Genomic DNA, 25,722 nt, shown 5'->3' on the forward strand with positions numbered 1-25,722 from the left:
CCTGCACGCTTTTGGGAAAGTTGAAACACTTTCCTTGGATCCTGACTGATATTTTCCACTATGGGTTTCAGCATCCCTAGGGGTCTTCGTTACACTAACTTTAGGTAGAGGACATGGACAGCACCAGAAATCTCTGAGGAGGAGGTAATGGAGACTCTGTTCCCAAGTTTGTTGGCTTGCTTGTGGTCAAGGGTGGGTAACAAGATATTGTTGTTTCTTGTTAGCTCTCCGTGGCAAAGTGTATGAAATCAATTAGTTGTGTCCTTTGAGCTACTACTGGACACATGTCTATGTAATGGTAAATACAGGCTATCACTTCAGCAGTGGTGAGAGGACAGCACAAGTCCGAGAAGTCTCCTGCCTTCTCTGTAGGTTGTCTTAGCAGCGCAGCATAAAAGGGGCCAGGGACTTTGCACTGCTGATACCCACATGGTACTGACTCAGAGTAGAGTCTGCAAAGAAATCCACCTGGCAACTGCTATGGAAGTCAAATAGAAAGTAATTCTCACTGCAGCAGAACACCCATTGCTATGAATGCTGCCAGTAGCCTTTTCAAGTTAGCCAAGGTTAGTGGCAAAATATCTCTTGCCTTCAGTTCTACAGAAGCTGCAGTTGTGCCTGGTTACTCATGTTTAGTTTGTATCTGCTCCTGAATGCCAGAAAACCCATTCCATATTAAAAGTGGTGGGAAGCTTACACTTTGTTTCAGTGATGATAGGCTGGAAAACATTCATAAAATAGTTTTATACTGGGAAATTCTTCCAGGAAACTAAACTATTCAAACTTCTGTTGCCATTTTCATAGCTTGGATAAACAAGTGTGCCACCTAAGTGGCAACTGCCAGGGAGATTGTTCTTTCTGTGAAAGTGAGACTGGGAAACAACAAAAGCTGATGGCAGCATGTGGCCTTCATTAAGCTGCATTTTGGGAGAACTGTTTTCTTGCTCTGGTTAGGTCATGCTATAATAGATAAGAGGTAGTTTCAGTTCAAAAATGGTATTAAATACATTTTTGTAATAAATACACACTGACAGAATATTTTTACTATATGGATAAGTGACTCAGAGTGAACTATGGCATTTCATATAATGGTGCTCCTAAACTTTAGGGCACAAAGTTTTTCCGCTTCCTACTCTGTTTTCTGGTTGAGTTCAAAGTCTTCCCTTCTTCTTTCCTTTCTCTCTTCTGGGCTCTTCATTATATCTCAAGCCTTGGCTTTGCTCTGAGGCAAAGTAGTTCAAAAAGTTGATGTGTCTGGGGCTGTCATGCCTACAGACATCACAGCAATGCAAAGGAAGAGCAGCTTGAGGGGAAAGAGCAACCCATTCCAGTAAATGCCTTGAATGCAAGTTTGGTTAAGACTGCATGGGTTGAAGAAAAAGTAAATCCTTACATTTGCTAAGACTGTCTGGAAAATGTGATATTTCTGTAGGCTGATTTTAGTAAATGCTGTCATGTTCTTCATACGTGGAAAGGACAAAAAGCTCACTAAAGCTTTCTGGCTTTGGAGGAGTTAATCATCTCCATGGAAACTGATGGCAGTGTACTAGTGCAGTGTTTAGACAGACTAAACTACACGCTGGGTTATAAAACACATTGTGGGGAAGAAAGGGACTTGGCAGCAAGTTTTTATCGCTCTTAAAACTTCTGACAAAATACCAGCTCTAAAGGGAGGAGTCAGTGCAGTAAGGGCTGGAGCAAAAGAGGCTTTTAAAATAGCTCCTGAAACAATGCAAGAAATTAACTAGCTAGGTGGCAGCCTAGGAGAGGCTTTTCTTCTTCAGAAGCACTGCATTTTGAAGAAGGAGAAAACTTTTGGTTGAGGACTGTAATGCAAACTTCTGCTGTTGATGTTTTCCTGCTTAACCAGTGAAGTCCTACTCTCAAGTTTTATTCTCTTCTCCTTTAATCTGATCTCACTGGACATTTAATTTTTCATTTTCCAATGGCTCAGTTCTGATACAGCCTCCCAACCCTGCAGTCACTAGAAGGTTTTAATCTTTACAGAAACAGATGGTCAAATAAACCCATTGGAAAGAGCAGGATTTCAATATGTACATAGTTTGAAAGTGAAGGTTGTGTTCTTTGAAGGAATCTTGAACTTCATAAATAACAATGTATATATATTTTTTTAATTTAAAAAAGGAGGAAGGGGAGAAAAAAGAGGTACTATTGGTCACAAGGGATCTTTTCACTCAGCCTGACTGTTCCATCATGATGAATGAAGCAAAAGTGAAGAGGTGTGTCTTATCTGGCCCTATGGGTCAATCAATAATAAAATTGCTATTTTAACTCTTGGCTTTCTTTCTTTACCGGGATCAGTAAGTGCCAGAAGAGGCAGTACTGTAATTGGACAAACAGTGGCTGCTATGATTTGCCATCTGAACTTTGCTTCCTCCCCTCCTGCCCTCTGCCTATGACCCCTTCCAGATGTGAATATTTTTCTTTTGTTTGAATTAAGAGACCTTTTGAGAGAACAGACTCCAGGCATGCTTTGTTCTTTTGTGACAAAGCTGTGACATTTCCAGCTGGACATAGCTGACATGAAAGGGACTTGTTTGTCCTTTTTTTGCACAAACAGCAGGAATTTTTGAGCTTGGCTGCGGAATGTTGAATTCACAGGTCTGGAAAAAACGCCTCCCATTTGGCCGGCCCCCTCTGCCCCACATATCCTTTCAAAAAAAAGAAAAGGGAGAAAATATGTGAAATTGCCGACTGCATTTTGACAAACCAGTCTGCAAGTGATAATGTACTTTGTTCACTCCACAGCTATCTTACTTCTATCTTGGGCATATACTTTAGAGAAGAGCTTATGGCACTATTAGATGTCTTTTACCCAGCTCAAAGGAGCTCAACATTGCTCTGTGCTGGGGGAAAAATACCTGTATCAGCAAGGATGCCAGTGGGTAGTGCTCCTCTCTGTTCTAAGTAACCTCGCTCTTGGTGAGATGGAGGTGGCAAACTCTGGGGAGGTGAAGGTAAGTTCTTAAGAGTCCCTTGGTGCTGTGGAAGCGATTCTATATTCCATCCTCCTATACCCACAGCACTGAGCTCACAACACCTGCAGTGGCTCCCATCCTTTGAATTGAGAATATGAGAGAAGAGCAAGAAGAAAACAGCAGAGAAGGAGGAAAATGGTGAACTTGTTTGGCCTGAAGTCTAAGCACCTAATGAAAACCTGGTCTTTCCTGGTTTCCCTGAGTTGATCATTCCACCTTCTCACTAATAACCTAAAAGAGATGTGCTGAACACTTGATCACACATGAGACTTTGAACGTGATTCTTTATTTTGTTGTAGTGATATCAAATGTCCTGTCTTAGCCTCTAAGGCAGACAGGTAAGGTCTGCCAGACTAAAAAAAAGTTACAATAACCTATTTCAAATTAATTATATGAATCTTTAGTGCTGAGATGAATTTAAAACTAATTTTTTTGGTTACATGTTGTGGCAATGGTGGCAAAAGTGTATCCACTTCATCAGACATTTGTCAAGGAAGTAATGATGTGATTTTATTTTTAGACTGGACTTCCCTTGGAGGCATTTTAGAAGCAGGAAATCTGAGAAGCATCCCATAAAGCTTCAAAAAAGAATAAAAAAAAAAGCACTGCAAATTTCATTTTATGTGGGAAGAAATGAAGGAGATTTGACTTCTATGGAATTCCCATGTCCACGCTAATAACTTTGTTGAAAGAGGGTGTTCCTTGTGACTAGTCATGTCTCCTGACAGAATGATGGCCACTCGCAGCTGAATTGTCCTATTTAGAAGTGGAAATAGAAATTATTCCTTTAGTTATTATTATTATTATTATTAATTTTTTTTGTGTGTGTGGTTATTTGCGATTTTAGTTCCTTATAAGAGTAGTGGGATCTGGAGTTAGTCACTGGACTAAATGTATCTATTAAAAAATAAAAGTGGTGAAAATGACTGTTCAGAAGATTTAGTGCAGAATGTTATTTCTTTTTATTATTGTATATGCTTACTCCAGATTTCCTGCAGGAAGTGTCTCCAGCAAGGTCTCTTAAGGCAGCAGACAGCCAGATGTTCCAAACTTAAGCCTTAGAGCTCCTGCTTTATGCAGACATTTTTTTCCTTATTTTCACTGATTTCCCACATGTTCTTTAGAACTCTCCACCTGTCAATTGCTCCTCTGATCTTTCTGGAAAGAGGTGGGCTGGTGTGAACATAGTTATGTACAGCCGTGCACAGTATGGTGTTTTTCATCTGGGTTTGGGAAGGACCTGCCTTGTTCATGTCTGTTTTTCAGGATGAGCAGATTTGATTGTTTGACCATAGGGGAAGTGACACAAGGTGTCACACAAATTCTTAGTTCCATCAGTGGACTTCACATTTTCTGAGACACTAGTTCAGTTAGTCCTGCACTTTCAGACCTTCTTGGATATAGCAACTGAGTTGCATCTGATGAAATGGATCTCTGTACTCAAGTGCAATCCCAGCAGGGGTGGGTGGGGCCAAGCATTTTTAATAGGAGCACTCATCGAGTTACCTCAGCCTAGGTTGGATGTTAGAACTACTAAGATGGAAACTTAGTTTTATGATGTAACAATGTTGTCTTAGGTCAACTTCTTTTTCCTCACAGCTCCAGGACCATGTGGTGCTCTTAGGTAGCCCAACCAAGCGTGCATCACTGAAGGAAGGAGCCTATTTGGTCTGGTCAGGAGGTCTTGGAATTAAATAAAACTTCCACCAGCTGCTCTCTGGGAGTTTGGAAGAGCTGGTAAACCTGAGAGGACAGCTTGGTTTTAGTCAGCAGGCAAGACCAGGCATGCTGTGTTTGCCAGCTCTGAACTAGACTAAGCTAGGGAACTTATTTTTGGTCCTCATAATGTCAGCAGTGCCTGTGTTTGAGTTTCTCTATAATTATAGGGGGGGTTTTGTTGTTTTTTTTTTTCTTTTTTTTTTTTTTTTTCATTTCAAGATGAAGAGGCTTTTGCTCTAATGTGCTGCTTATTGCTGTAGTCTTTCAGGGTATGATTCTGTCTTTCACATGATAATATAAATTGGAAGCAAATTATAGTGGTAAAATGATAGTAGTGTAGAAGATGAAAGGAAAATTGTGCCTTCAAGCACCAATTAATTAAGTAAATGCAGAGTTCATTAAAGGCCTACTGTAGCTCATCTAAACCTCTGAAGAACGTCCCCATGTGACACTTGAAATTTTACTGGCGGAACTTTGATTCTTACTACTCTTTAAGCTAACTATCCCTTACATAGACTTCTCTGAGACAAAGCTGATCAGAGCAGCTGACTACATTTGAAACTATCCAAGACTGTTTCAGCTTTTCCACAGCTTTGTGGCACTTAACACTCTTTGCAACTTGCTGAGCTGAAGGTCATCCCATTTGGTAACCCTCTGTGTAGAACTGCTCAGAGCTCATGGGGAGGACTTTATAATTTCTCTGCCCACCAGTGACATGACTACCAATGCTATTTGCCAATAGTGGGATAGGGCCTTATTTAAAACTAGGCCTAAACTGGGGGTGCTTTGGAATAGCTTGAGAAAAGAATGTTAACCATTGTCAATTTCAAATTTCTGCTATTTGAAAGTATTAGGCTAGTGCTGGGCTTGAGGTAAATGAGACCAAGGGGGGATTAAATGGATTTGCACCCTCTTAGACAAGATCTAAAATCTGTCCTAGTAATGAATATGGAGAGGAAATACTGAGCCTGCCTCGTAAGCCTCGTGCTCTGCGCAAGGCAGGTGCGCTGCCACATGCCTCGCCAGTATTTCACCACCTTGTATCAGGGCTGGATTTGACTTGATCGTTTCAGGTTTCTAAGAGGAATGTTACAAACACTAGAGAGCTTAAAAGCTATTGTCAAAAACAAAGTTAACATTCTACTGTAATGTGAAGTAGTTCTCTTGAGTGACCAGAGTGAAGACATAGTGCATTAACTGACACTGTCTAATAATATAAAAATGCAAGTATTTTCTCATAACCCTGATTACTTTATTTACTCAAAATTTCTGCCAGCTAGAAAAGATAGTGGGAGTCTTCTGGAAACAAGACAGAAGTCTCTTGAGTTGCTTGGTGCTAAAATTAATGTTGACTATGAATAGTCCAAATTCCTGCTAGTGTTTACATAAGACCTTTCTAAAGGGCAATTTGAGCCCTTAGAAACAGTATACAGACAGTAAAACTCTAGTTAAATAGCAGAGAGGTGCATACACAAAAAATTATATCAAACATCATAAAAATCAGCTATGGTTTGCCTGCAGTGTAGAATCTCATTTTTACTTTAGAAAGAAAGGAGGAGGTTTGGGGTGTCCCTCCTTGGACAGAAATGTGCCAAGAACCAGCAGAGAGCAGTACTTGGGGAGTGAGGGTGCCATAGTCACTTTAGGGATATGGTCTTGGGCTGTGCTGGTGGGTCTTGAGGGCTGTGTCAGTGGGCTCAGCTTTGAAAACTTCTGTCTTTATTACAGACTGGGGAAGAGAATGGCCATAGTAAGAGGCTCAGTGGGAAAGCTGTAATAGGAGAAGGTAATTAGGAGCCGCAGGAGTGACAAAGGCCCTCCAGAGACTATCTCAGGGTATAAGGAGGAGAGAAGGACTCCTGGAGAAGGTAAAGGTGCAGTGTGGAAGCCCCAGTGAAGAACTAGTACAGGCTTGTCAAGCCAGGAGGAGTCACTAGCTGTGACACATGGCAGGTCACCCTGCCTGGAGCTATGGGAACTGTGTGGGGCATGCCTAAGGTGGATCTTATCCATCCAGGAGAGCGAGGATGCACTTGGTCTTCAGAGATCACTTCATTAGGAGAACCACCATAAAACAATCTGCTGTTCTACTGATTGATCCCTAACAGCCTGTAGCATGGTAATTTCTGACTGGCAATCAAGGCTTAGGCTTTGAAAAAACCCAGCCATGGGCAGAGCACATGCCCTTTATATGGACTCCAGCAATGCTGTTGCCTTCCTCCATTCAGATGAATGCAAAGTTCCTTCAAGTAGCCCTTCAAGAAATGCAGGTTGTATGGGTGTGTGGGCAGGGCTTGGTCTCTTATTTTTGCCAGGTGAGTTACAAGGAAAATACTGCTTAGCTGGAAAATTATTCACATTGAGCAGCAGGAGAAGCAAATGAAGTGAAGCCATATATAACATGCTGTCTAAAGGCACTTTTGAAGTACATGATGTAATAACCTGCCCCACTACAGCCAGGAGATAAAAGGAGAGTGTGTAGGTGGCAGAGCCATCATTGTTCAACATGTTGTTGCTGATCCTGGGCAAAAATACACACTAATAAAAAAATCTACAATCTTCCTTAACTACCTGTCTGTTCCTAAAGTGTCAGAGCTCTGTAATCCTGCTGGTTCATAAGAGTTTAGAACCAGTTTATTGGGGAGGTAAAAAAGCATGTTAAAGGGCCCAAGGAGGGAAAAGCAACCTCATGGATTTTCCCCTTTCTTAATTCCTCAGTTATGACATGAACAAGCTCAGCTTTCTGGTGGCCTGCATGATCACTGGTACTTCAGCAAGGCAGCTATAAATTGCACCAAATTTACACATGAGCAGGTAGCAATGGCTACACCAGGTGCAACAGCATGAAGGTAACACATTATTACTTCTTGCTCCCTACTGATTAATTAAAAAAAAAAAAAAAAAAAAAAAAAGTCACACAACAGCCCATAGGAAACAGGAATACTTCTGTTTCAGAGGGCTATATTCAAAATGACCCAACTCCTGCTGGCCTAGAATGAAGGACTTGAATTTTAACTCCCTCATGTTGCATTGTAATTACAGTATGGAGATTTCAACGTCTGTTTCCTTTTCTCCATGTTTCCCTGAGTATTGGGTGTTACTGCAGTGAAGTCAGCAGGGAGGCCTGCTGGCATTATGTTAGTCTGTTAATTTCCTATAGAGGAGCACTGGAGCATTTGTTCAGACAACAAGTTCAATCTCTCATGCTCAGTGAATACACGAACAAGCAAAGATCTTGCTCCTCTGATGTTTAATCAGCCCTCTCAAATTTCATGGATCAGCTGTAAATAGGAAGATTTCCCTCCAGTGAACAGGTTTTGTTGTTTGTCTCCAAACAGTTAAAATACAAGAGAAAAAAATGCTCTTGCTTGTACCAAGACAGGAAGACCACAGAATGGAAAACTTCCGCTTAACTTTGAAAGACGGGAAATAGCTGGTGTTGGAAAGGGAACAGGTAGAGGAGGAGTGAGCCAGGGGATATCTCTGGAAATCCAGCTATTCCCCAGACACTTCTTCAGGCCTGTGTTCTTTTGGGGGATGGAGTTCCAGGCTGACCCCTGTGCTCCAAGCCCTTTATACACTTTCCAAGCACCCACCCCAGTTCTCTACTTCCTGCCTCCTCTGACACTGCTATAAATATCCTGCCTGCCTTTCATAGGTCCAGAGAAATGCACACTGCAGATAAAACAGATCTGAGGTGACAGTATGAAACAGCTTTTAGACCAGCTCTTGTGAAAGAGTGACTGTTGGGTCTTCTGCTTTATCTTGTGAAGTGTGAGGTTTCTGAGTCCCCTGCTTTAAATTTCTTGAAGAGTGAAACATCCTCCTTATTTATCATACTCACCTCTGGATTAGGATCCATGGTTGTGTTTCTAAGGAAATTATTTCCTCCAATAAATAATGTGCTACATAAGACACAGAACTGAAAGCTGAAAGAATTCTGGTATTTGGGAGAATGTAGGGTGGGGAAAAGATGGAACTAGTTGAGAGACCACACTGCATGCAAAGTATAGCACTTACAATACTGAATATCTTAAATGCTTTGGTGAGGTGGATCAGTCCAAGAGGAAATAAAAGAGAGAAGTGATCCCTGGGGCACTTAAATAGCCATCATGTACAGTACTTCAATAGCCACAAAATACCCAGCCCTCCCTTAGCATCCTGCAGGGCAAAAATCACAAACCCAGAGAAGCGTGGGAAGACAAGAGCTGCAGTTCCTGTGCAAGAAGTTAAGTATTGAAAAAGATAGTGCTGGAGTGGGGGCAGGATGAGTTCTTAAGCCCTTTGTTTTACTTTTTTAAATATGAAGAGCAGCACCTGTCCCTTTTTTATTTTTTTTTTTTTTTTGTTCACCAAGGGGTTGGGGATTAAGGATTTACTTGGTTATTTCCTTAGAGGATCAAGATAAAAAAAGAGACTTCAATAAGTCTTTTTCCATCTTCTCTACAGACAGTATATTTTCAATAGAATTTAGCAGCTGTCCTGCTTTTCCCCACTGTAAAACAGTTTGCAGCTTTACAGAGAAACAGAAGATTTTATAATATCAGATAGAACTTCTAGGTGTAATTGAGGAGACTCCAAGTTACCACAGAAAGGTTTTAAGGCATTCAGACAGAAGTTCAACTAGATCAGGTGGCAAATAGCTAGTGACCCTTATCAGTATTTTGCCTTTAACACCTTTACTTTGGAACTAACACACTGCAGCAGAACCTATGATAATGAGTCATTTACATCATCCAGCGCAGCTGGAGTCCTGGTACTGATAAAATATACCTCCCAGAAGTGTGGTGTGGGATACTCTGACTTTCCCAAAGCTCCCTTCTCAGGCTGTCGTTTTAATTCCTTGTTATTGGAGATTGATTCAATCCACGGAGTTTTAAGTTCCTTCCAAAACTCTATAGAGACATATTTCAACTCTGAAATCTTTTTTTTCTTTATCGGGATGAGTGTCTAATCTACCTCCCAGATGCATTCTAAATTGTAGCTATCTCTTGAGTTTGCCACTGTATTCTGTTTTCCTCTTTTTCTGTTTGACTGGGAGATCAACAGGGTGCCAGCCTTTATTCGAAGGTTTAAATTGACTGAAGAAATGGCGTAGATTGAGAGCATCAGTCCGCACCTGTCTGATGTATTTGGCTGTATGGGAAACAAAGCTTTCACTAGTACCGGAAAGTTTTCAAGCTAATAGGTTCCTTCCTGTCAGTGCAAGGTTTCGTGTTTGTTTCTGCATGCCCTTCTCACACTGGTTTCCTCTAGTACTAATGGCTGTTGGAAGAGCTGGATAAAGGAAAGCACCGGGTCTTTCTTTCCCTCCTGTTTCAGAAACTGCTTTCCTGTTTGTCCTTTATGCAGCATGGCAGCTTGGGCTATTGACGTAAACTTTGTTCTTTGTGCTGTTCAAAGCTCTCCTCTTCTGAGTTTGACATTCTACTCACATCCCGACTGCTGTTTTGACAGAAAGAAGGAAAGAGGAGAGCACAGGATTCTAAGGTGGTGGTTGTCTTGGCACACCCAGGGATTCACATTTTTGTGCAGCTTCAATGTTTGTACATCAAACTGTCATAAGGTCAGCACATGGCAGGATTCCTCCAGTACATACTCCTCAATATATATGTGGACTAACATTGGAAAGATTGACCAAAGTTGTTATTGAAACACTGTGGTGGTGCTTTGAGGAAGCATCACTAAGTTGCACTGTTGAAAAATATGGGAAAGACAGTTTTGGTTCAAAAAAATATCCAGGACCTGAACGGGAGAGGAAGAATTCAGAGGAGTTTTCTAAGAGTAGTTTAGCCCACTTGGTTCCCTTCTCTGATGAAATCCACCAGGGCTTGCAGTATCCAATCTTAATTTGAGCAATTAGGACCAAAATGCTGATGTATGTGATTTCCCCACTGAATTTTGGACTGTATCTCTTTATTCTACTTTTTCACCTCATGTGAACATCACTGCTGGAGTTACTGCAACATGCTATATTGTCATAAACATACTGAAATGCAGTAATGCGGACAGTCATTGTACACTGGGATGAAAAGGTGTTAAATAAAATAAAATAAAATAAAATAAAATCTTGTTTCTGTGTGTTCCCAGGGTATTTTGCCTTGCCAAAGTCTAGGCACTGAATGGAACTATACACTCATGAGTTAGCTACATGTTTGCCTGCCAATTTAATAGGAAGAGTAAGCAGGATCTGTTATGCTTTTACCCAGAAAAACAAAACTGTGTTTTGGTGAGATTTCACTATAATGATGGTGGTTTCAGATCAATTTTGGTTTTAGAATATATAGGCAGCAAAGCTAAAGCTGACAGAACCAGGCAATGCCAGTCTGCTTTCTGCAGAACCAGTAATGTTTCAGCTATTCAAGGTTATATTTCTTCTCTGCCCTGTTTGGAAGGTGACAGGGGAATCCTTAATTGTCTTGTTGTGTTTTCCTTAAAATCCCTTAACAGAAAATGTTACTGCAATCTGAGGCAAGGAGAATGTAATCTGTGGCTGTTTTGCATAGTTGGATTTGTTGTTTTTGTTTTTAAGCCAACTTGTGACTCTCTGAGGCTAACACTGTTCCAAATCTTATTAATAGCAGTCCTTGACATTTTAGAGGTTTTATCTTTTCATTATTATTCATACATGCTCATTTCTGAATTTGCTAATGTGCACTTGCACTTCCTCAGCTTCCTTGCTTGTGGAAGGAAGCTGTGGAAGGAAACTGTGTGCACCAACAGCAGGGTTTTGTTAACTGGGGTTCTGCCTATCCCACAGACTCTTAGAAGTGAACATGAAACTACACATTGTAAGCCACACCTCTGATTTTTCTCAGGGGAAAAAAAGCTCTGTAACTATTCTTAGTTGGTATATTATGTGTGAAATGAAGTAGTTCCAAGGGGATGAACAACTGCTGTTCAGATGGGGTACGTTTATGCCTTGCTCTTCTCCTCAGAGCTCCAGCAGTTCAGTGTTCTTGACTCCAAGCGTATCCTTGGGGTAGGAGCAGATCAGAGCGCGGGCAAGGCTGCCAAGCGCAGGCTTCGACGTGTGCCTCGTGTGCGTGTGTGTACATCCCGCGGTTCGGTGATGACCCCCGTGACTTCTTGAACTTTTAATGACAATGCAGCTGTCTGTTCATGGTGCTAATTAACCCAAAATCTGATTCCTCCCTCCCCCTCGTTATCCATCGCGTGAATGAGATGTGAAAACAAGAAGACGACTTTTCCCGTGCCCTTAGGGCTGTCTGAGCCCGGCAGCAGTGACCCTGCCTGAGCCGAACTGAAAGAGCTGCTGCGCAATGGCCCATACGCCTTTTTAATGGACTATTAAGATTCCACCTTCTCCCCCTCCCTCCAGTCCTGTAACAATTTGGAGCGATATGGCACTTAGGGGAAAACAGCTGCAGGAATAACTTCTCTTTTGGAAAGCCAGAGACAGCTGTTCAGTTTGTAAGTCTAGGGATTCCTCCACTACTTATTTAGGGCCTGATCCCACTCCAGATAAAATCAGTAGAAAGTTTCCAACTGGGTTCAGTGGGCAGTTGAAGGAAGCAGCTTCAGGAAGCAGCCTGCAATCAAACAATACTGCTTCAAAATGTTGGAAACGGCCAGAAAAGAAAATGAAAGTAGGAAAGCATTTATCATAGAGTTGACTTTCTGACTTGCCTGCAGGCTCAAAGTACAAGCACTTAGCAGGCTGATGAGGAACAGGTTAAATTAGTGTTTGTATCCTAAGTTGCTTTAAAAGATGGTTTTTGTAGGTCTACGTTCATTTACAGTCTGCAGTGTTGGCAGACTTTTATTGGCACAGTGAATTAAAGGACTGATCTTTGATGTTGAATGCTGATTTTAGTTTGAATACTCTGAAATCATAGGGGATAATGGCTTACTTTTTGAAATTATGCAAGTTCTCAGTACCTGCAGCTCTCATTGGTATGAATTTACTTGCCATGTCTGAAAAATAAGGAGAAAAATGGAATTACTCTTGCTTCTGTTATTAGAGATTGTTGTTGTCACCTGATTTATATACAGTGAAAGAGAAGGCTGGAAACTTGCTGATGAGGGTCAGATTTTCTGCTTCATAGAGAATTTTGAAATGGTATAAGTTTATTCCATCTGAAATGTGAGGGAAAATTATAATATTGGAGTTTCAGCATGACATTTTCTAGGAAAAGTGATTCAGATACATCTGAATCTAATGTTTTGAAGGATTAATTGAAAATGTCCAATTTGACTGAAGGTGTCTTTCATGTCAACATTAAGACTTCAAGTGCAGTTGAAGAGAATTGCTGATGCAGGTTAAAAATAGTTCAATTTTTTCTGAGAAAAAAATAAAAAAAAAAAAAAAACAAACAGTTTTGCTGGAGTTGATACTTTGTGTAGAAAATTGTGACTTAAGTAAAGCCATGATCCCTGACAGGAAAAAGCCTTTCCAAAAACATCCCTGATGGTTTAACAGTAACAGCCTCCCCTTCTGGAAGTGATGGTTTTGATCAGGTTACACGCTGCCTCTCAAGCTGGGAGAGATTCCAGTTCATTAGTCCTTCTAGGCTTATAGTTAGCTTTTTCTGAATGCTCAGAATTCCCTTCAAGACACAAATCTAGCTTTTCCTGAATGCTGAGAATTCCCTTTACAACACAAAACTAGATTCCCTTTGCTTGCTCCAGTCCTTGTCAATAGGCTGTTCTCCTTGTGTTTGCTGCATTAATGAACAAACAAGTTTGCTTTGTGATTGTGTTGCTGCCAGTGGACTGAGACGAGGTATTTCCCCTTGTATTTCTGTTAGTTCCCTCCCTGTCAATGTTTAAACAAGCTTACACCTGTGTTCCAGGTGCGAGCTTAACTCCAGCCCTGAAAAGCTGGCTCTTGGGAGAGTGGTTCATTACTTTGCCAAAATAGTCCTGTTACAGCAGTGTCTGAGAAGACTGAGACAGGCAGGAAACAGTCAGGCTTGGTGGATACCCTGGAAATGATTATCCTTCTCTGTAAACATTCAGCACTGCCATATCCAGAGAACTTCTGCCTCCCAAACAGTTAATGGGCCTTAGAGCATTCAAAAATAGCCATCACTGTGCCAGGGCAGCTGTGAAATGATTACCCAACCACATCTTGTGACCTTTAGGTTTTTTTCTAAAAAGTTACAAGGACACCTAAGAACTGATATGGGAATGCAAGCTTGCCTCCCTCAAATTGGAAATTTATGAAAATTTTCAGTAAGAATTCTTTTTGAAGCTGTCAAACTCCAGTAGCACAGATGAGCTAAGTGACTGGTACATTCACTTCAGAGTGAATCTCCATCAGATTCATGGGGTCAGACTTGAGCATTTCCATTTAAAACAAACCCACTTATTATCAGCACTGTCTAAGAATAAAACAACAACATGGGTCAGTCTTTAATTTGTGTAAATATTTGTTGTGCAAAAAAAAAAGTCAACAATTGGTGTTAGACCGGCATGAATAACCATTCAGTGTGTTCTCTGCACTTCCACAAGTCTGGCTAATAAACATAACTCATTAATGTGTCATTGGTAGCACCAGGGATGTATATAAGCACCCTAGTAATGATACAGTACTTCTGGGAATCCATTCTGATTATGGTCTACTGGGTTGTTCATGGATACGAAATTCTGATGAAAAGTATGTGTGAAGAAAGTTTGGGTAGTAGAAGAATGAGATGCAGTTTCCATGGAACACCTTAGGCTAGTCTGTCAGTAGGACAGTCAAGGAGTTTGATCAAACTGTTTAAAGAAGGAAGGTGACTGGCCACTGGCTATCTACCTTTTCTGCTGTCAGTGCTCTGTGTCATTGCACAGGGAGAATCCTGTCTTCAGAGCCAGAGGATGCACAGCGTGCAGTATTTGTGTTACTCATGTAAAGAACTGGTGGTTTTGGTTTTTTGGGGATTTTTTTTGGTTGCTTGTTTTTTTACTTGATTTCCACAACAAATCAACACTGAGTTCTTGAAGCCTTCTAAAGTCAAAAGTGAAGGATGATGCTTTGGAATGCAGTTTTGACAGGGCACTACAGGGACTTCTGGAAAGTTCTGGATAGGCGAGCAGATTAGTTAAATTGCCCTGCTATTGTCCTAACCATGACCTTGTATTGTCCTTGTCCTTGACCTGTAGGCTGCTGAGAACTGTGTTATGTGAGGCTCCCTCAGGACTCAGGGAGGTTTCCTACTTGCTTTAATGAACAGTGAATCAGGATCTGAGTGCTACACCTAAAGCTTTATGTGGTGCTCAGACTCCATAAAATTCTTCATGTACCTAAGATCAGCTACATGGTAGTAATTACTGTGATTACATAACAGACATTAATAAAATGAGCAATTAGTAAATTCCTTAAGCATTGTGATATAACCAGAACTGTGTCATGGACATGTCCAGTGTGTGTGAACAGTCTGCAGATGCTGGCAGCTTGAAAACAATTGATGATGTCTCCAGAATAGTGGGCAAAGATACTCTTTTCATTGGGGAAATCATTTGAATGCAGGTTTAATTTCAGAGTCTGGCAGACCAAATACTAAGTCCTGTCAGGCCCAGCGGGAATAGGAGCAGCAGAGCAGTGCCTGTAGGCCTGACCTGGTTAAATATGTTTACCTCTCTGGTATGGACAGCTGCTTAGTGTGTCAGTTTAGCGCAAGTTTTGTAATGCAGGAAGGAATTTGCAGGCCCACCCAGTACCCTTGAAATCTATACATGTTCCCAAACAGTTCTTCCTCTCTAGCTCCTACGTGCAAAATTGAGCATAAACCATGTGATCAGTGGAGTGCGGCCTCCTCGCAGAAAGCTGGCACCCATCCCAGATGGGCAAGGTGCTGGAGCAAGGAGAGTCCTCTGAAGTAAGTTGATGAAGCAGGGAGTGTCCAGGCCTGGGGCTTTTGATAATCTCACTTTTGAAAGGCTTGCATGGCTGTCAGAGATGCCCTACTTCTAATGCAAAGATGAAAACTGACTTCAGATGTTCTCTTTAGTAGGACTGTCTTTCCTCCTCCTCTTCCTCCTGTTGAACTGTTTGGATCTGGTGCCCAGGGAGTTTGTGGATTGCACAGTGGATTAAGAAAGACTAATAAATTGGCAGATTTAGCTCAAAAAATTTTATATTACATCCTTAAAAAATACAGTGATGAATTTATGATGCTTGTTAACTCTGGTTATACCCCAAGGGAAATCTAGCACTAAGGACAAAAACGTGCCAGTTCCATGTGTCTGGTTTTACAGAAGTTTCATTATTACTTGTAATGCCAAGTAGCATCTACCAGGTTCAAGCCCTGGGCATTCACTTATCAAGTGCTGGATCAGAACATCTTCCCTCACCTCCTCTTTGATGTATGTGAGCCATCTCTTGGCTGCTTAGTGGAGACAGTGGGTTTGTTCTGAAACCTGATATTAAGCTGCAACACAACAGCCTACAGAAGAAGCTACCATAGCCCCATAAAGCAACTTATCTACAACTTTACAGGCTGGGGACTTCCCTTTCTCAGCAGAATTGAAACTTTCTGGGTAATTTATAGTAAATTAAAAAAAAAAACCAAACAAAACAGAAGGGTGTGTCTACATTGCCTCTTCAACCTGAAATCTCATTGTGTACCCATTTTGATATACACCAGAAAACAACACCATTTGAGAATTGTTCAGTTTCAACAGTATTTTGTTCTTTAAAGAGTGCCCATGACCTCAAGAGAAAAAAAGTCTGCCCCATGTGAACCAGAATGGGATTTCTGTGATTGTGGTAGGTTCTTGAAAATATCACTTGATCCATTTTAATCACTTTAGCACTCGTTCTTGCAGTTTATCATCATGATCTGTGGAAACAGAAGATCAGCCTCATTACAGCTGTATCACTAAATCACAGGCAAAGGACATATTTTTCTCCTTGCAGAGGCTGCTCCCCTAACTGTACTCTTTAGGCAATTCATCTCTCATCATATGCTCCAATTTGCTTTCCATGTTACTGCTCACTTGATGGGTTGGGAAACGATCAATGCCAGATGCACATTCCTTTCAGGCAGTAAATGCTCCTGCAGCAGTAAGTTATGTGCACCAGCTTCTTGTTTCATTAAAATCACATATGGTTTCCATTTGCCCCTAATTGGTCTCACATCAGCTCTGCCGTATTCTCTGAGTGGAAAGCTTAGACCTGTGGCTCCTTTGAACAGTTCCAAAGAACTGTGGGAAACCAGAGCCTTGTCTCAGCCTGGCTTCCCCTGGTCCTATATGTACTGTGTCGAGAAGTACTTGATCTGGAAGAGAGGGCTGAACCAAATCTTATTCTATTGCACCAATTGTATGTAGACAAAAGGAAACAGAAAAGGTGTTTTGAGCTGAGTATTGCTCTGAGTCACATACTTGTTATCCACTGTTGTAAGCTGGCTTTGGAAGAGCTTTTGTGTGATAGTTTTGACAACCACCTTTCCAACACTGCTAACATTGGCTGAAAGCATTTCTGCCTTTGGCAGTTGTCAGACACAAAATGAGGCAAAATGCACTCGGCTGAAAACAGTCCTTGGAGAATGCACTCTGCTGAAAACACTCTTTGGAGAGAGATGTGAGATGCCTCTACTGTGCTCTGTACATGAGACACGCCCTTCCCCTCCCTCCACTTGTGTAATTTTTCCTTCCTTTTCTCTGATTCTTGCCTACTGCCTTTTGCCTTAGCCTAAATTAAGCTTCCAGTGATGATTTTAAAAATATAGGTGGAAAGTAAAAAGAAAAGCCTGCCAAAAGGGAGACTGAAAAATGTCTAGTTGGCAGGAATGACATTGTTTTCTCCTTTTATTTTACCAGTATTCTCAATGCTGTAGTCATGCTCATTACATAGTCTGCAGTGTCTCTGCTTAGATCTATAGCAAACCTAGAATGTTTTGTTGATGCAAGTTGTGGACTAACCCAGCAATGCATGTAACTCCAGTAACTCAACTCTGTGCCTGATCTAACTAATCTCTTATGTCTACCTGGCTTCACTGAATTTAGTAGCTGGTAATAACAGACAGTGGGATTTTTTCTTCTTTCTTTTCTCTAGCTTCTCTGTGCTTTTAATGAGGTATTTCCTGAAGCTAGTTTTTACATGTACTAGCATCTACATACAGATCTAAGAGATTTTCCTTGGACCTTTTAAATGAATATAAATGCATTTTAGATCCATCTATTCTTCCTTCTCCATTCAGTCTTCCCTCTGTATTCCCAATGGTGTGTATGATGGGGAAGCAGGGGAACTAACACCAGGAGTTAAATGCAGGGGAAGTGTTGGGCAGTTGAAGGGAGTTGCATATAGGAACCTGAAAGAAATGTCCAGAAGAGAATTTGCAGGTTCTCATTTAACAGAAATCTCTTGCTTCTCTCTGATTCTTATGTATTTCAAAGAGTGCTTGGACTTCCATAGGATCAGATGCACCATATAGGGAGGGAGAAAATGCTTGATACTGCTGCCATCACAAAGGTTGTATCCAGTTAATAAGCTACAGGTGAAATGCTAAGCACTAACCAAGTTCTGCTTGGTTGTTTTATGCAACCTTGTGTCTTTAATTTATGGTCTTGTTGGGAGGACTAACTTTCTCCCAAGTAAAGCCCTTCTAGAGAAGCATATACTTTTTGAGGTGATGGAAGGTCTGACACAATCAAAATCTTGTCTGAAAAAGTTGTATCACTCCTTATTTTGCAGTGTTAGAAGTCAAGAAGCTCAGCATATTGTGCAAACAGAATCTCAGTGGCAAGGAAATCTGCAGGGATGGGAAATGTGGTTAATATTTAGCAAGTGTAATTGTGATCAGTTGTTTTATATGGAGCTTAGGCCTGGACAAACCCATTTAATTGCCTTCTACTTTTCTTTGGGGTGGCCTTCAAACAGACTTGCCATGCCACAGACAGGGGAAATTTTTTTGGAACTGTAAAACAAAGGCCAAAAGTAAATGTCATAATTCTGGTTAGAGCAGGGGAAGGAAATTATCTCTGTCTTGCTTTCCTGTTTTTATTTAGACTTTCATTGTTAGTTACCAACACACTTGCTGATGTAAATGCACGTCCTTTACAATGTGATATGGATGTGATAACTGACTGGCAGAGGTGAATGGTGTTGAAAAGGTACTCTTTCTCTGTTCGTGTTCCTGAGAGCACTTTGAAAAGATGAGGAGTCAAGAGTTGGAGTGCCAATAATGGAAACTAGTTTGTTGGTCAGGGTATGAGAAGAAGGCAACCAGCAATGAACTTTTTAACATTCACTACCTTTTTTTTGCTTCCTTGATGTTCTTTGGTGATGCTGTGTACCAGCACAGCTGAATTTGACTTCTTCAAAGACAAAGCAAAAGGGGTTTGGTTTGCCTTTTTGGCTTTGGACAAAGGTCATGATGGATTGAGGCAAAATAAAGCTGCTCCATGGTGTTTTTTCAGCCTTCTTGTGCTTTGCAAGAACCCTTCAAATTCAACACTCTGATTTATAAAAGAATTCTGTTTTGGTCATGGAGGAGGAGGCAACTTTCAGTAGTAATAGACCATCAAACTGGCTGGAGGCTTCTGCTTTTTTCCCCTCTTCATAAATCCCCTGCTGTAATCAGTGTTTCCCTCTCCTCTCTGCTTTCCTGTGGAAGTGGAGGAATGGGTGAAGGGCTGCTATCTATTCCCCCTCCTAAACCAGGCACCAGCTACTTGCTGCTCATAGAAGCCTGCAGCCACCGGGCAATTTAATGGAACCTCCCAAAAGGCTGCAGACAGTTGGGCCACACTTACAGTTCAAAGGACAAAATCCACCTTTAGTTATGGTCCTCTGGTTTTAGAGCAACCAACAGTGTTGATAGTAATTGCTAACAGATCAGCCAGGGCAGTGGGAAAAAGAATGCATCTTGTGAGAGTGAGCAAGGGAGACAGCAATTCCATCTTAGCAGCACTATCAGCACCAGTACTAGAAAATGTTTGCTTTTTCTGTGTGTAAAAGCATCCTGCCTTGACCACATTAGGAGACACCACCATAAATGACACTCAGTAGTGTGCTAGGTATACTCAGAGAAGTCCAAAACATACCAGTTGCCTTAGCCCTGTGTGATGTGAGCCCTCCAGCATGTACCAGCACAGAAAGAAGTTCTTGTGAGGCAGATCAAATGAGAGAGCTGCTAGTAAAGCTGGTAAAAAGGTCTCAGTAAATTGCTCATGGAAGCGAACCCTTGTATAGTCTTTGGATAAATAAAATGGCAACCATCCTCCTTGGCATATTCATGTGTCTGGTGTTAAAGCAGTGTTTTTAAGTGTTGGTCTAGTCAGTGGCCTTAGGGACAGAAGGAGCTTCTCTTCAGCCTCCCAGTCATGTTGCTGCTCCCTATATATTTAATTTAGCCACTATGTCAGAGAATGGCCTGGGAGAATAACTTGTCCCGTGTGTCTCCATTAGTAAACAAGTCCTCCACATCCTTCACTCACTTAAGTGCAATGAGCATGCATTTCAGCCAAAGCTCTCACTTAAAATTACTTATATTGCACACCAATAAAATAAATCCTTGAAACAATAATGAGAAGTGTAGCAGTTGTTACCCTCCTGAGCTGTTCATGGTAATTGGTCACAAGGGAAATGGGTTTGGAGCAAATCCTGGTCTCTGAAGGGTGTGCCTCCATTTAAAATGCTGTTTATGGATGACAACCAGCCCACTTGCATGAAAGCATCTGGTTCTCATGGTGCAGTTGAGCAAGCAGCTGGGATTGGTGGTGTTAGGCCGGGTGTGTACCGCTGCCCTCTCATCAGGGGAAGGTAAGATTTGGGACAGGGTCACCATCTAGTGGCTGGTCCCGATAAAGGACATGGGCTGAATTGAGCCAGGACATTTGATGTTTCGTATTGGTGGGGAAAACGAGCTGCCACACATGTAGTAGTTACTCTGTGCCTGGACAGAATTATTTGGTAGCTACAAGTCTTTTCACTGTGTTGTTTACTCAGCTTGGCGAATGCATGTTTTAATCTGTTTTAATCTCTGTTTTTCTGCTCCTTGACTTGTGCAAAGAATGCCTTCTGACATCTCAGATGTAAAGTCAATGTCCTCTTCTGCTTCATGCCTTGCCTTTAGGCCTATTCTCCCTTGAATCCTTGAGAAAATGGCCACAGAGTAAGTGATAAGGTAAAGAGTACTCGATTTAGATATGTGTGCATATGGGCAAATAAAAGGTCACCTTCTTTTGTCCCCATTCTGATTTGTCTGCCTTTATAGGACCTCATCCAGTGACATTTGGAAAAGATGTAGGTGATTTTTGCCTATATTTATGAGTGTTCTTGCACCTGCAGACAGTTTGTACCACACTGGAGATGCCAGGGAAACACAAACCAGTAGCTGCTGGCACTATACTAGTCCTGGCAAATCTGAGCCATCTCTGTTTTCCTAACTACCAAGCTAGTTTACATTTTAAAAATGCAAACAAAACCCACAAAAAAGCCAAGGAAAAGATATAAATACACTAATAATTTGTGATACATTATTAGATGCATTTCTTGAATACTCAAACACAGCAGGTTATTATTTTAATTATTTTTTTAGAGTATCAACTAAAAGCCTGGTTTCCTTCCTTTCATGAGGGGATGTTTCCTCCCTCAATTTTTTGATCACGTCAAATGTTGAGAAGCAGTACATATGTTTTCTCCTCTTTGTATCATGGCATGGCTGCCATGCTTATCTTATCAAGATTTATATCCTTGTCTAATTTAGCTTTTCATAAATAATTACAAATCACTCATGAGACCTTGCCAACTGCTCCAGTCCCACAAAGTGACCTGACCTGAAACCCCAAAGTACTGAGAAACATTCATCTTGGAGTATTTTCATAGGCAGTGCTTCAAAGGAATTGCGGTTTAAAAATATGCAGCTATTTTGGTGACCACTTGTGTGGGATAAAGTTCCCATCAGTAATAGCAGGACTGTAATAGAGCTTCAAGGAGAAGGGAGGAGCTCAGGAGAGCAGTCACAGCACCTTTTGCCTCGTTCTGCTCAAGAAGTAGGAGTCTGCAGCAGTAAACAGTCGACTTCATTAACTTAACACGGACTGAATTTGCAACAGCAATGCTGTAAATTTCAGATAATTTGCAGAGGGTGGAAAGTTCTTCTGGCAAGTGGGCATGGCCCCTGCTCAGTCAGGAGCAATGTTCTTTATTTTCTGTCCAGGTGTGAAAGTGGCCCAGCCATAGAACTGGAGAGTGGTGGCTTGAGGGAGCAAAGATAGGGACTGGTAAACACAAGGCTGCAGGTGTGCAGCATGGAGCTCTGCTCTGAGCAGGGTGTACAAGTGGCTCTTGTGTGTGGAGCCCCAGGGGGTTGAAGCTATACATGCAAGAGCAGTTCTGAGCAGTTCTGTCCATCCAGCATTTCTCTCCAGTGGCTCAGAGGCATCTCATCCTCAGGGACGGAGTGTAACCACACAAATTAAAGGTGATAGACTTAACTTGGAATGTCCTCTGCTACTAGGCTAGCAGATTGCTTTTTCCTTTAATATGGGAAAAATTGTGCAGGGTGGGTTCTTTTTTTCATTTCTAGCTCTTCAGTGAAGAAAACTTAGCTAGAAATGTTACAATTGGAGTGATAAAGGCACCTTCTCTGAAAAACAGAGGGCTTGACCCTCTTACAAAAGGCTTGAAGTGATAGCTCACACTAAGGTTTGTCATGGCTTTTCTAGTTGAATTCGCTAGGAGGGTTCTCCAACTTTATTAGGGAACAGTAACAGAAAAATGCAAACCCTTCTACTTGTTTGCAAGGGTATTATTAGTTGAAATCAGAATGCTCTTATGTCCTAGTAGAGGTATGCATTTTTAATATTTGGTGAAGCTGTTGGTTAGTCCATAAATCAAAGCTTCTGTCTGAAATGGCTGTGGTACCCTAACTAGAAGTCAAAAGACTGACAAGCTAGGAGTGAAACACATGAAGAAAATGGTTTTTTAGGTATTTTGTCAGCAACTGAGAATGTGCTTGTGATCTTATATGCTAACTATGTTCTGGTTTGGAAACCCTAACATTTTGTAATACTGACTTTTAGTATATTTCTTATAATTGTCAATAAGATATAAGATTTTTTTTCTTGTTTTTTTTTTTTTTTATTTTTGTTGTTAGATGTGTTGGGCAAACACCAGCTTTTTCAATTTCAGTGTATCAGCAAATGATGATAAGATTTTTGACACTCTCTTCTATAGACTCCAGTGTTAGTGAGCTGTCCTGGAATTCGCAAAACCTTAAGGAATTGTGTTCTTTCTCACTGACCCTTGGACAATCTGGTTTCTGTAGCTTTGCTGGTGGTTGGGGGCAGCAAGTGGAGGAAGCTGGTTCTTTAAAGATATTTGCAGTCCTCAAGTACACAGCTCAATACGGCTACTAAAATTTGAAGATGAGAGTAAATTGAAGTGGGAACAACTTGTTAAATAGAAGAATCAATAAAATTGCTTTTACTGCCATTGGGAAATAAAAGTTTTTAAAAAATTGAAGTTTTACACTTAGTGAATGAAGGTTTTGTTGGTTCTTTGAATCAAAGCCAAGACTGTCCTACCTAGTTTAAAATTTCTTTGACAAGTCTGGCTGAAGCACAGGATATAAATCAGAGCAGAGTGGATTTGTCTTCATTTCACACCACCCTCGTGGAACAAAGTCCAGGAACTGGTGTGTAAAACCCGACCTATCTATCCCTTTAAATCTCTTCTTCTGATTATTCCAAAAGTTGGGACAAGGTTTTTGTCTCCTTAGTTGGACCTAGGTAGTGAAAAAAACCTTAGTCTTCTCTTTTCCCCCATTCCTTCCACTGGGCTTCTGCAGATTTGAAACCTAAATAAACTAAAAAGCAGCAAGATGTTTGTTTTATGTCCTTTATATTCAGGAAAACATACCCCAGAACTTTGTTACTGCTGTTAGATAGTGTTGTAATGCTAATAACTCACTGTATTTTCCTGCTTCCACCTCTTTGGCTCATTTCTATGCCTCCCTGCATTTTGTTTTGGTTTTTTGTGATAGATTAAAATGGATAATGCCTGCCTGTCCCTGAGCTTTGCTCCTCTGCTGAGATGAGCAGGTAGTTGAAGAACTTTTTCAAAGAAGATTGATAGAACAGTTTTTAAAATTTTCTTTTGTGTGTGTGTGGAATGCCCCAAAAATGGATGAGCAAGAGAATCCTTCATTAAGCCCTGACTGTAAACTTCCCACTAGATAAAAAAAACTAATCCTTATCTGTGGGACCTCAAAATGCTTATCTGTGGTGGGTTGGGCTCAGTTGACATTGCTGTAGTGCATCTGTGGTACACTGGCAGTAGCTGTGCCACAGAGCACACACTGCCCCTTGCTATCCATGAGGAAATGCAGTGCAATGTACATAAGATCTGATGGGTCAGCTTTAGTTTGTCTTCCAGGTGACTTCTGGCTAGCCTGGCAGCTTTCACTGGGCACTTGGTGGTTGCTGAATAATCCAGTTTGCACAGTAGCTGTTTGTTCAAGGGAGCATTTGTTAGTTTTGTGGCCCTCCCAGAGGTGGCAGTTGTAATGAAATCCCACATATGAGATATTCCAGTGCCCTGCACTGAGTTGTTATGTTTATTGGGAAACAGAAGCTGCAGTGGGCACACAAAGAACAAAGTAGAAGTACTATCCTATTGGACATCATCCTGTATGTTGAGAGTTAAGGCACTACAAACTTTGCTTGGTGCAAAGATTTTAATCTGTCTTGGTCCCAGCTAGAGTCTGCTCTGTGAGACTTAACCACAAATAATGCTTGTTCTTATTCTTTGTACAGAACTGGATTTCTTCTAAATAAATACCTGCTTTGCCATCCCATTTGACATACCTTCACTATGTGTGAGACTTAGAATAAACTGAGAGGAAGGTTGTTTATTTTACAAGATAACTTATGTAAACAGATTTGTGGTTTTGTTTTTGTTTTGTTTTTTTTTTTTTTTCTTTTTTTAAGTGGAAGATATAGCAAAAATGCTAAGTAAAGTTGTCTATAATTTGCATTATTTTTCTCTCCCTTATGACAGTGATCCGAGCTAAAGTGGTGGGGAAGAAGCTCATGAAAGATGGACCCTTTGGAACCATGCGATACACGGTCAAGCAGATGAAGGTATGTTTGCAGACATTTCCCATGGGCTAGGAGATATGGTAAGGAATCTAATTAACACATAATAACCAACGCTTTGCATACTTAACAGCACCTCCACTTTTTGTACTGGCCATACAGAAGGGAAGGAAACCAGCAATTGGTAGAAACTTGCCTGAAGAGGGGAAAGGAGGAGGAAGAGATCATTCCTGACATACAGTGCTGAATACCTGAATTCTCCCATTATTTTAAGATTTCTGGTAGTAAAAGATGCCAGATGGTCTTCTCTAGGTACTGAAGAAGTGTTTTGTGTTCAACATGCACAGTGTTAGACTGGAAATGCCAGCTTTTCCATGCAGCACATTCATTAAATCCAAGAAGGAAATTATGGTAGGGGGTCTGCCAGCCTTGGGAGAGTGCTCATTTCTCTTCTTTCCTTGCTTTCTTTGTGACCACTAGTTAGGATTACAGCATTTTTTCCATGTACAAAACAAATGAAAATCATATAGTGAAGTCTTTATATAAAGCTAAACAGAGCGTTGCAGCTTTTAAATATTGTCAACTTAGAAGAGCTGTGAAGTATTGATTCAGAGATGAAAAGAGACACAACTACACCAGTTGCTTGATTTCTTTAGTTTCTTTCTTCAGAGCTCTAATTCTTTGCTGCACAAACTGCACTCAACCTGCTGCTTTGGACTTGAGTTTTTTTCTCAAACTGCCCCCTTGTTATGTAATGCTAAAAATCAGCCCTAGATTGTTTTTCTTGGCAATGCCATTCCAGTCATAAGACTGGTTTATGTCTTTAGGAAAAAAGAAAAAAAAAAGAGAGGGGAATGGAAAAGCTTGGCAGAAACTGCAGAAATCTGAAACATATTAGACAAAGTAAAGGTTCAGAAAAAACCAGTCACTTGCTTGCCTTGTAACAGTAACTCTCTTTATAAGGCAGTTTATAGCTAAGCACGAAAGCCAGGAGGAGGAGACGCAAAGC

General features: G+C 41.0%; 2 protein-coding genes across 4 annotated transcripts in view; one reads left to right on the forward strand and one right to left on the reverse strand.

Moving 5' to 3' along the window:
* SYN3 (synapsin III) overlaps positions 1-25,722 on the reverse strand; it is a 176,002-nt gene that overhangs the window by 85,896 nt on the left and 64,384 nt on the right. The window lies entirely within an intron of this gene.
* Positions 1-25,722, forward strand: part of TIMP3 (TIMP metallopeptidase inhibitor 3) — a 37,482-nt gene that overhangs the window by 933 nt on the left and 10,827 nt on the right. The window contains exon 2 of the mRNA XM_058023342.1: positions 24,676-24,758. Coding sequence (XP_057879325.1) covers positions 24,676-24,758 — 83 coding nt within the window. The remainder of the gene's footprint in view (positions 1-24,675; positions 24,759-25,722) is intronic.

Source organism: Melospiza georgiana, chromosome 4 (genome assembly GCF_028018845.1).
Source record: "Melospiza georgiana isolate bMelGeo1 chromosome 4, bMelGeo1.pri, whole genome shotgun sequence".
Classification (NCBI taxonomy): Eukaryota; Metazoa; Chordata; class Aves; order Passeriformes; family Passerellidae; genus Melospiza; species Melospiza georgiana.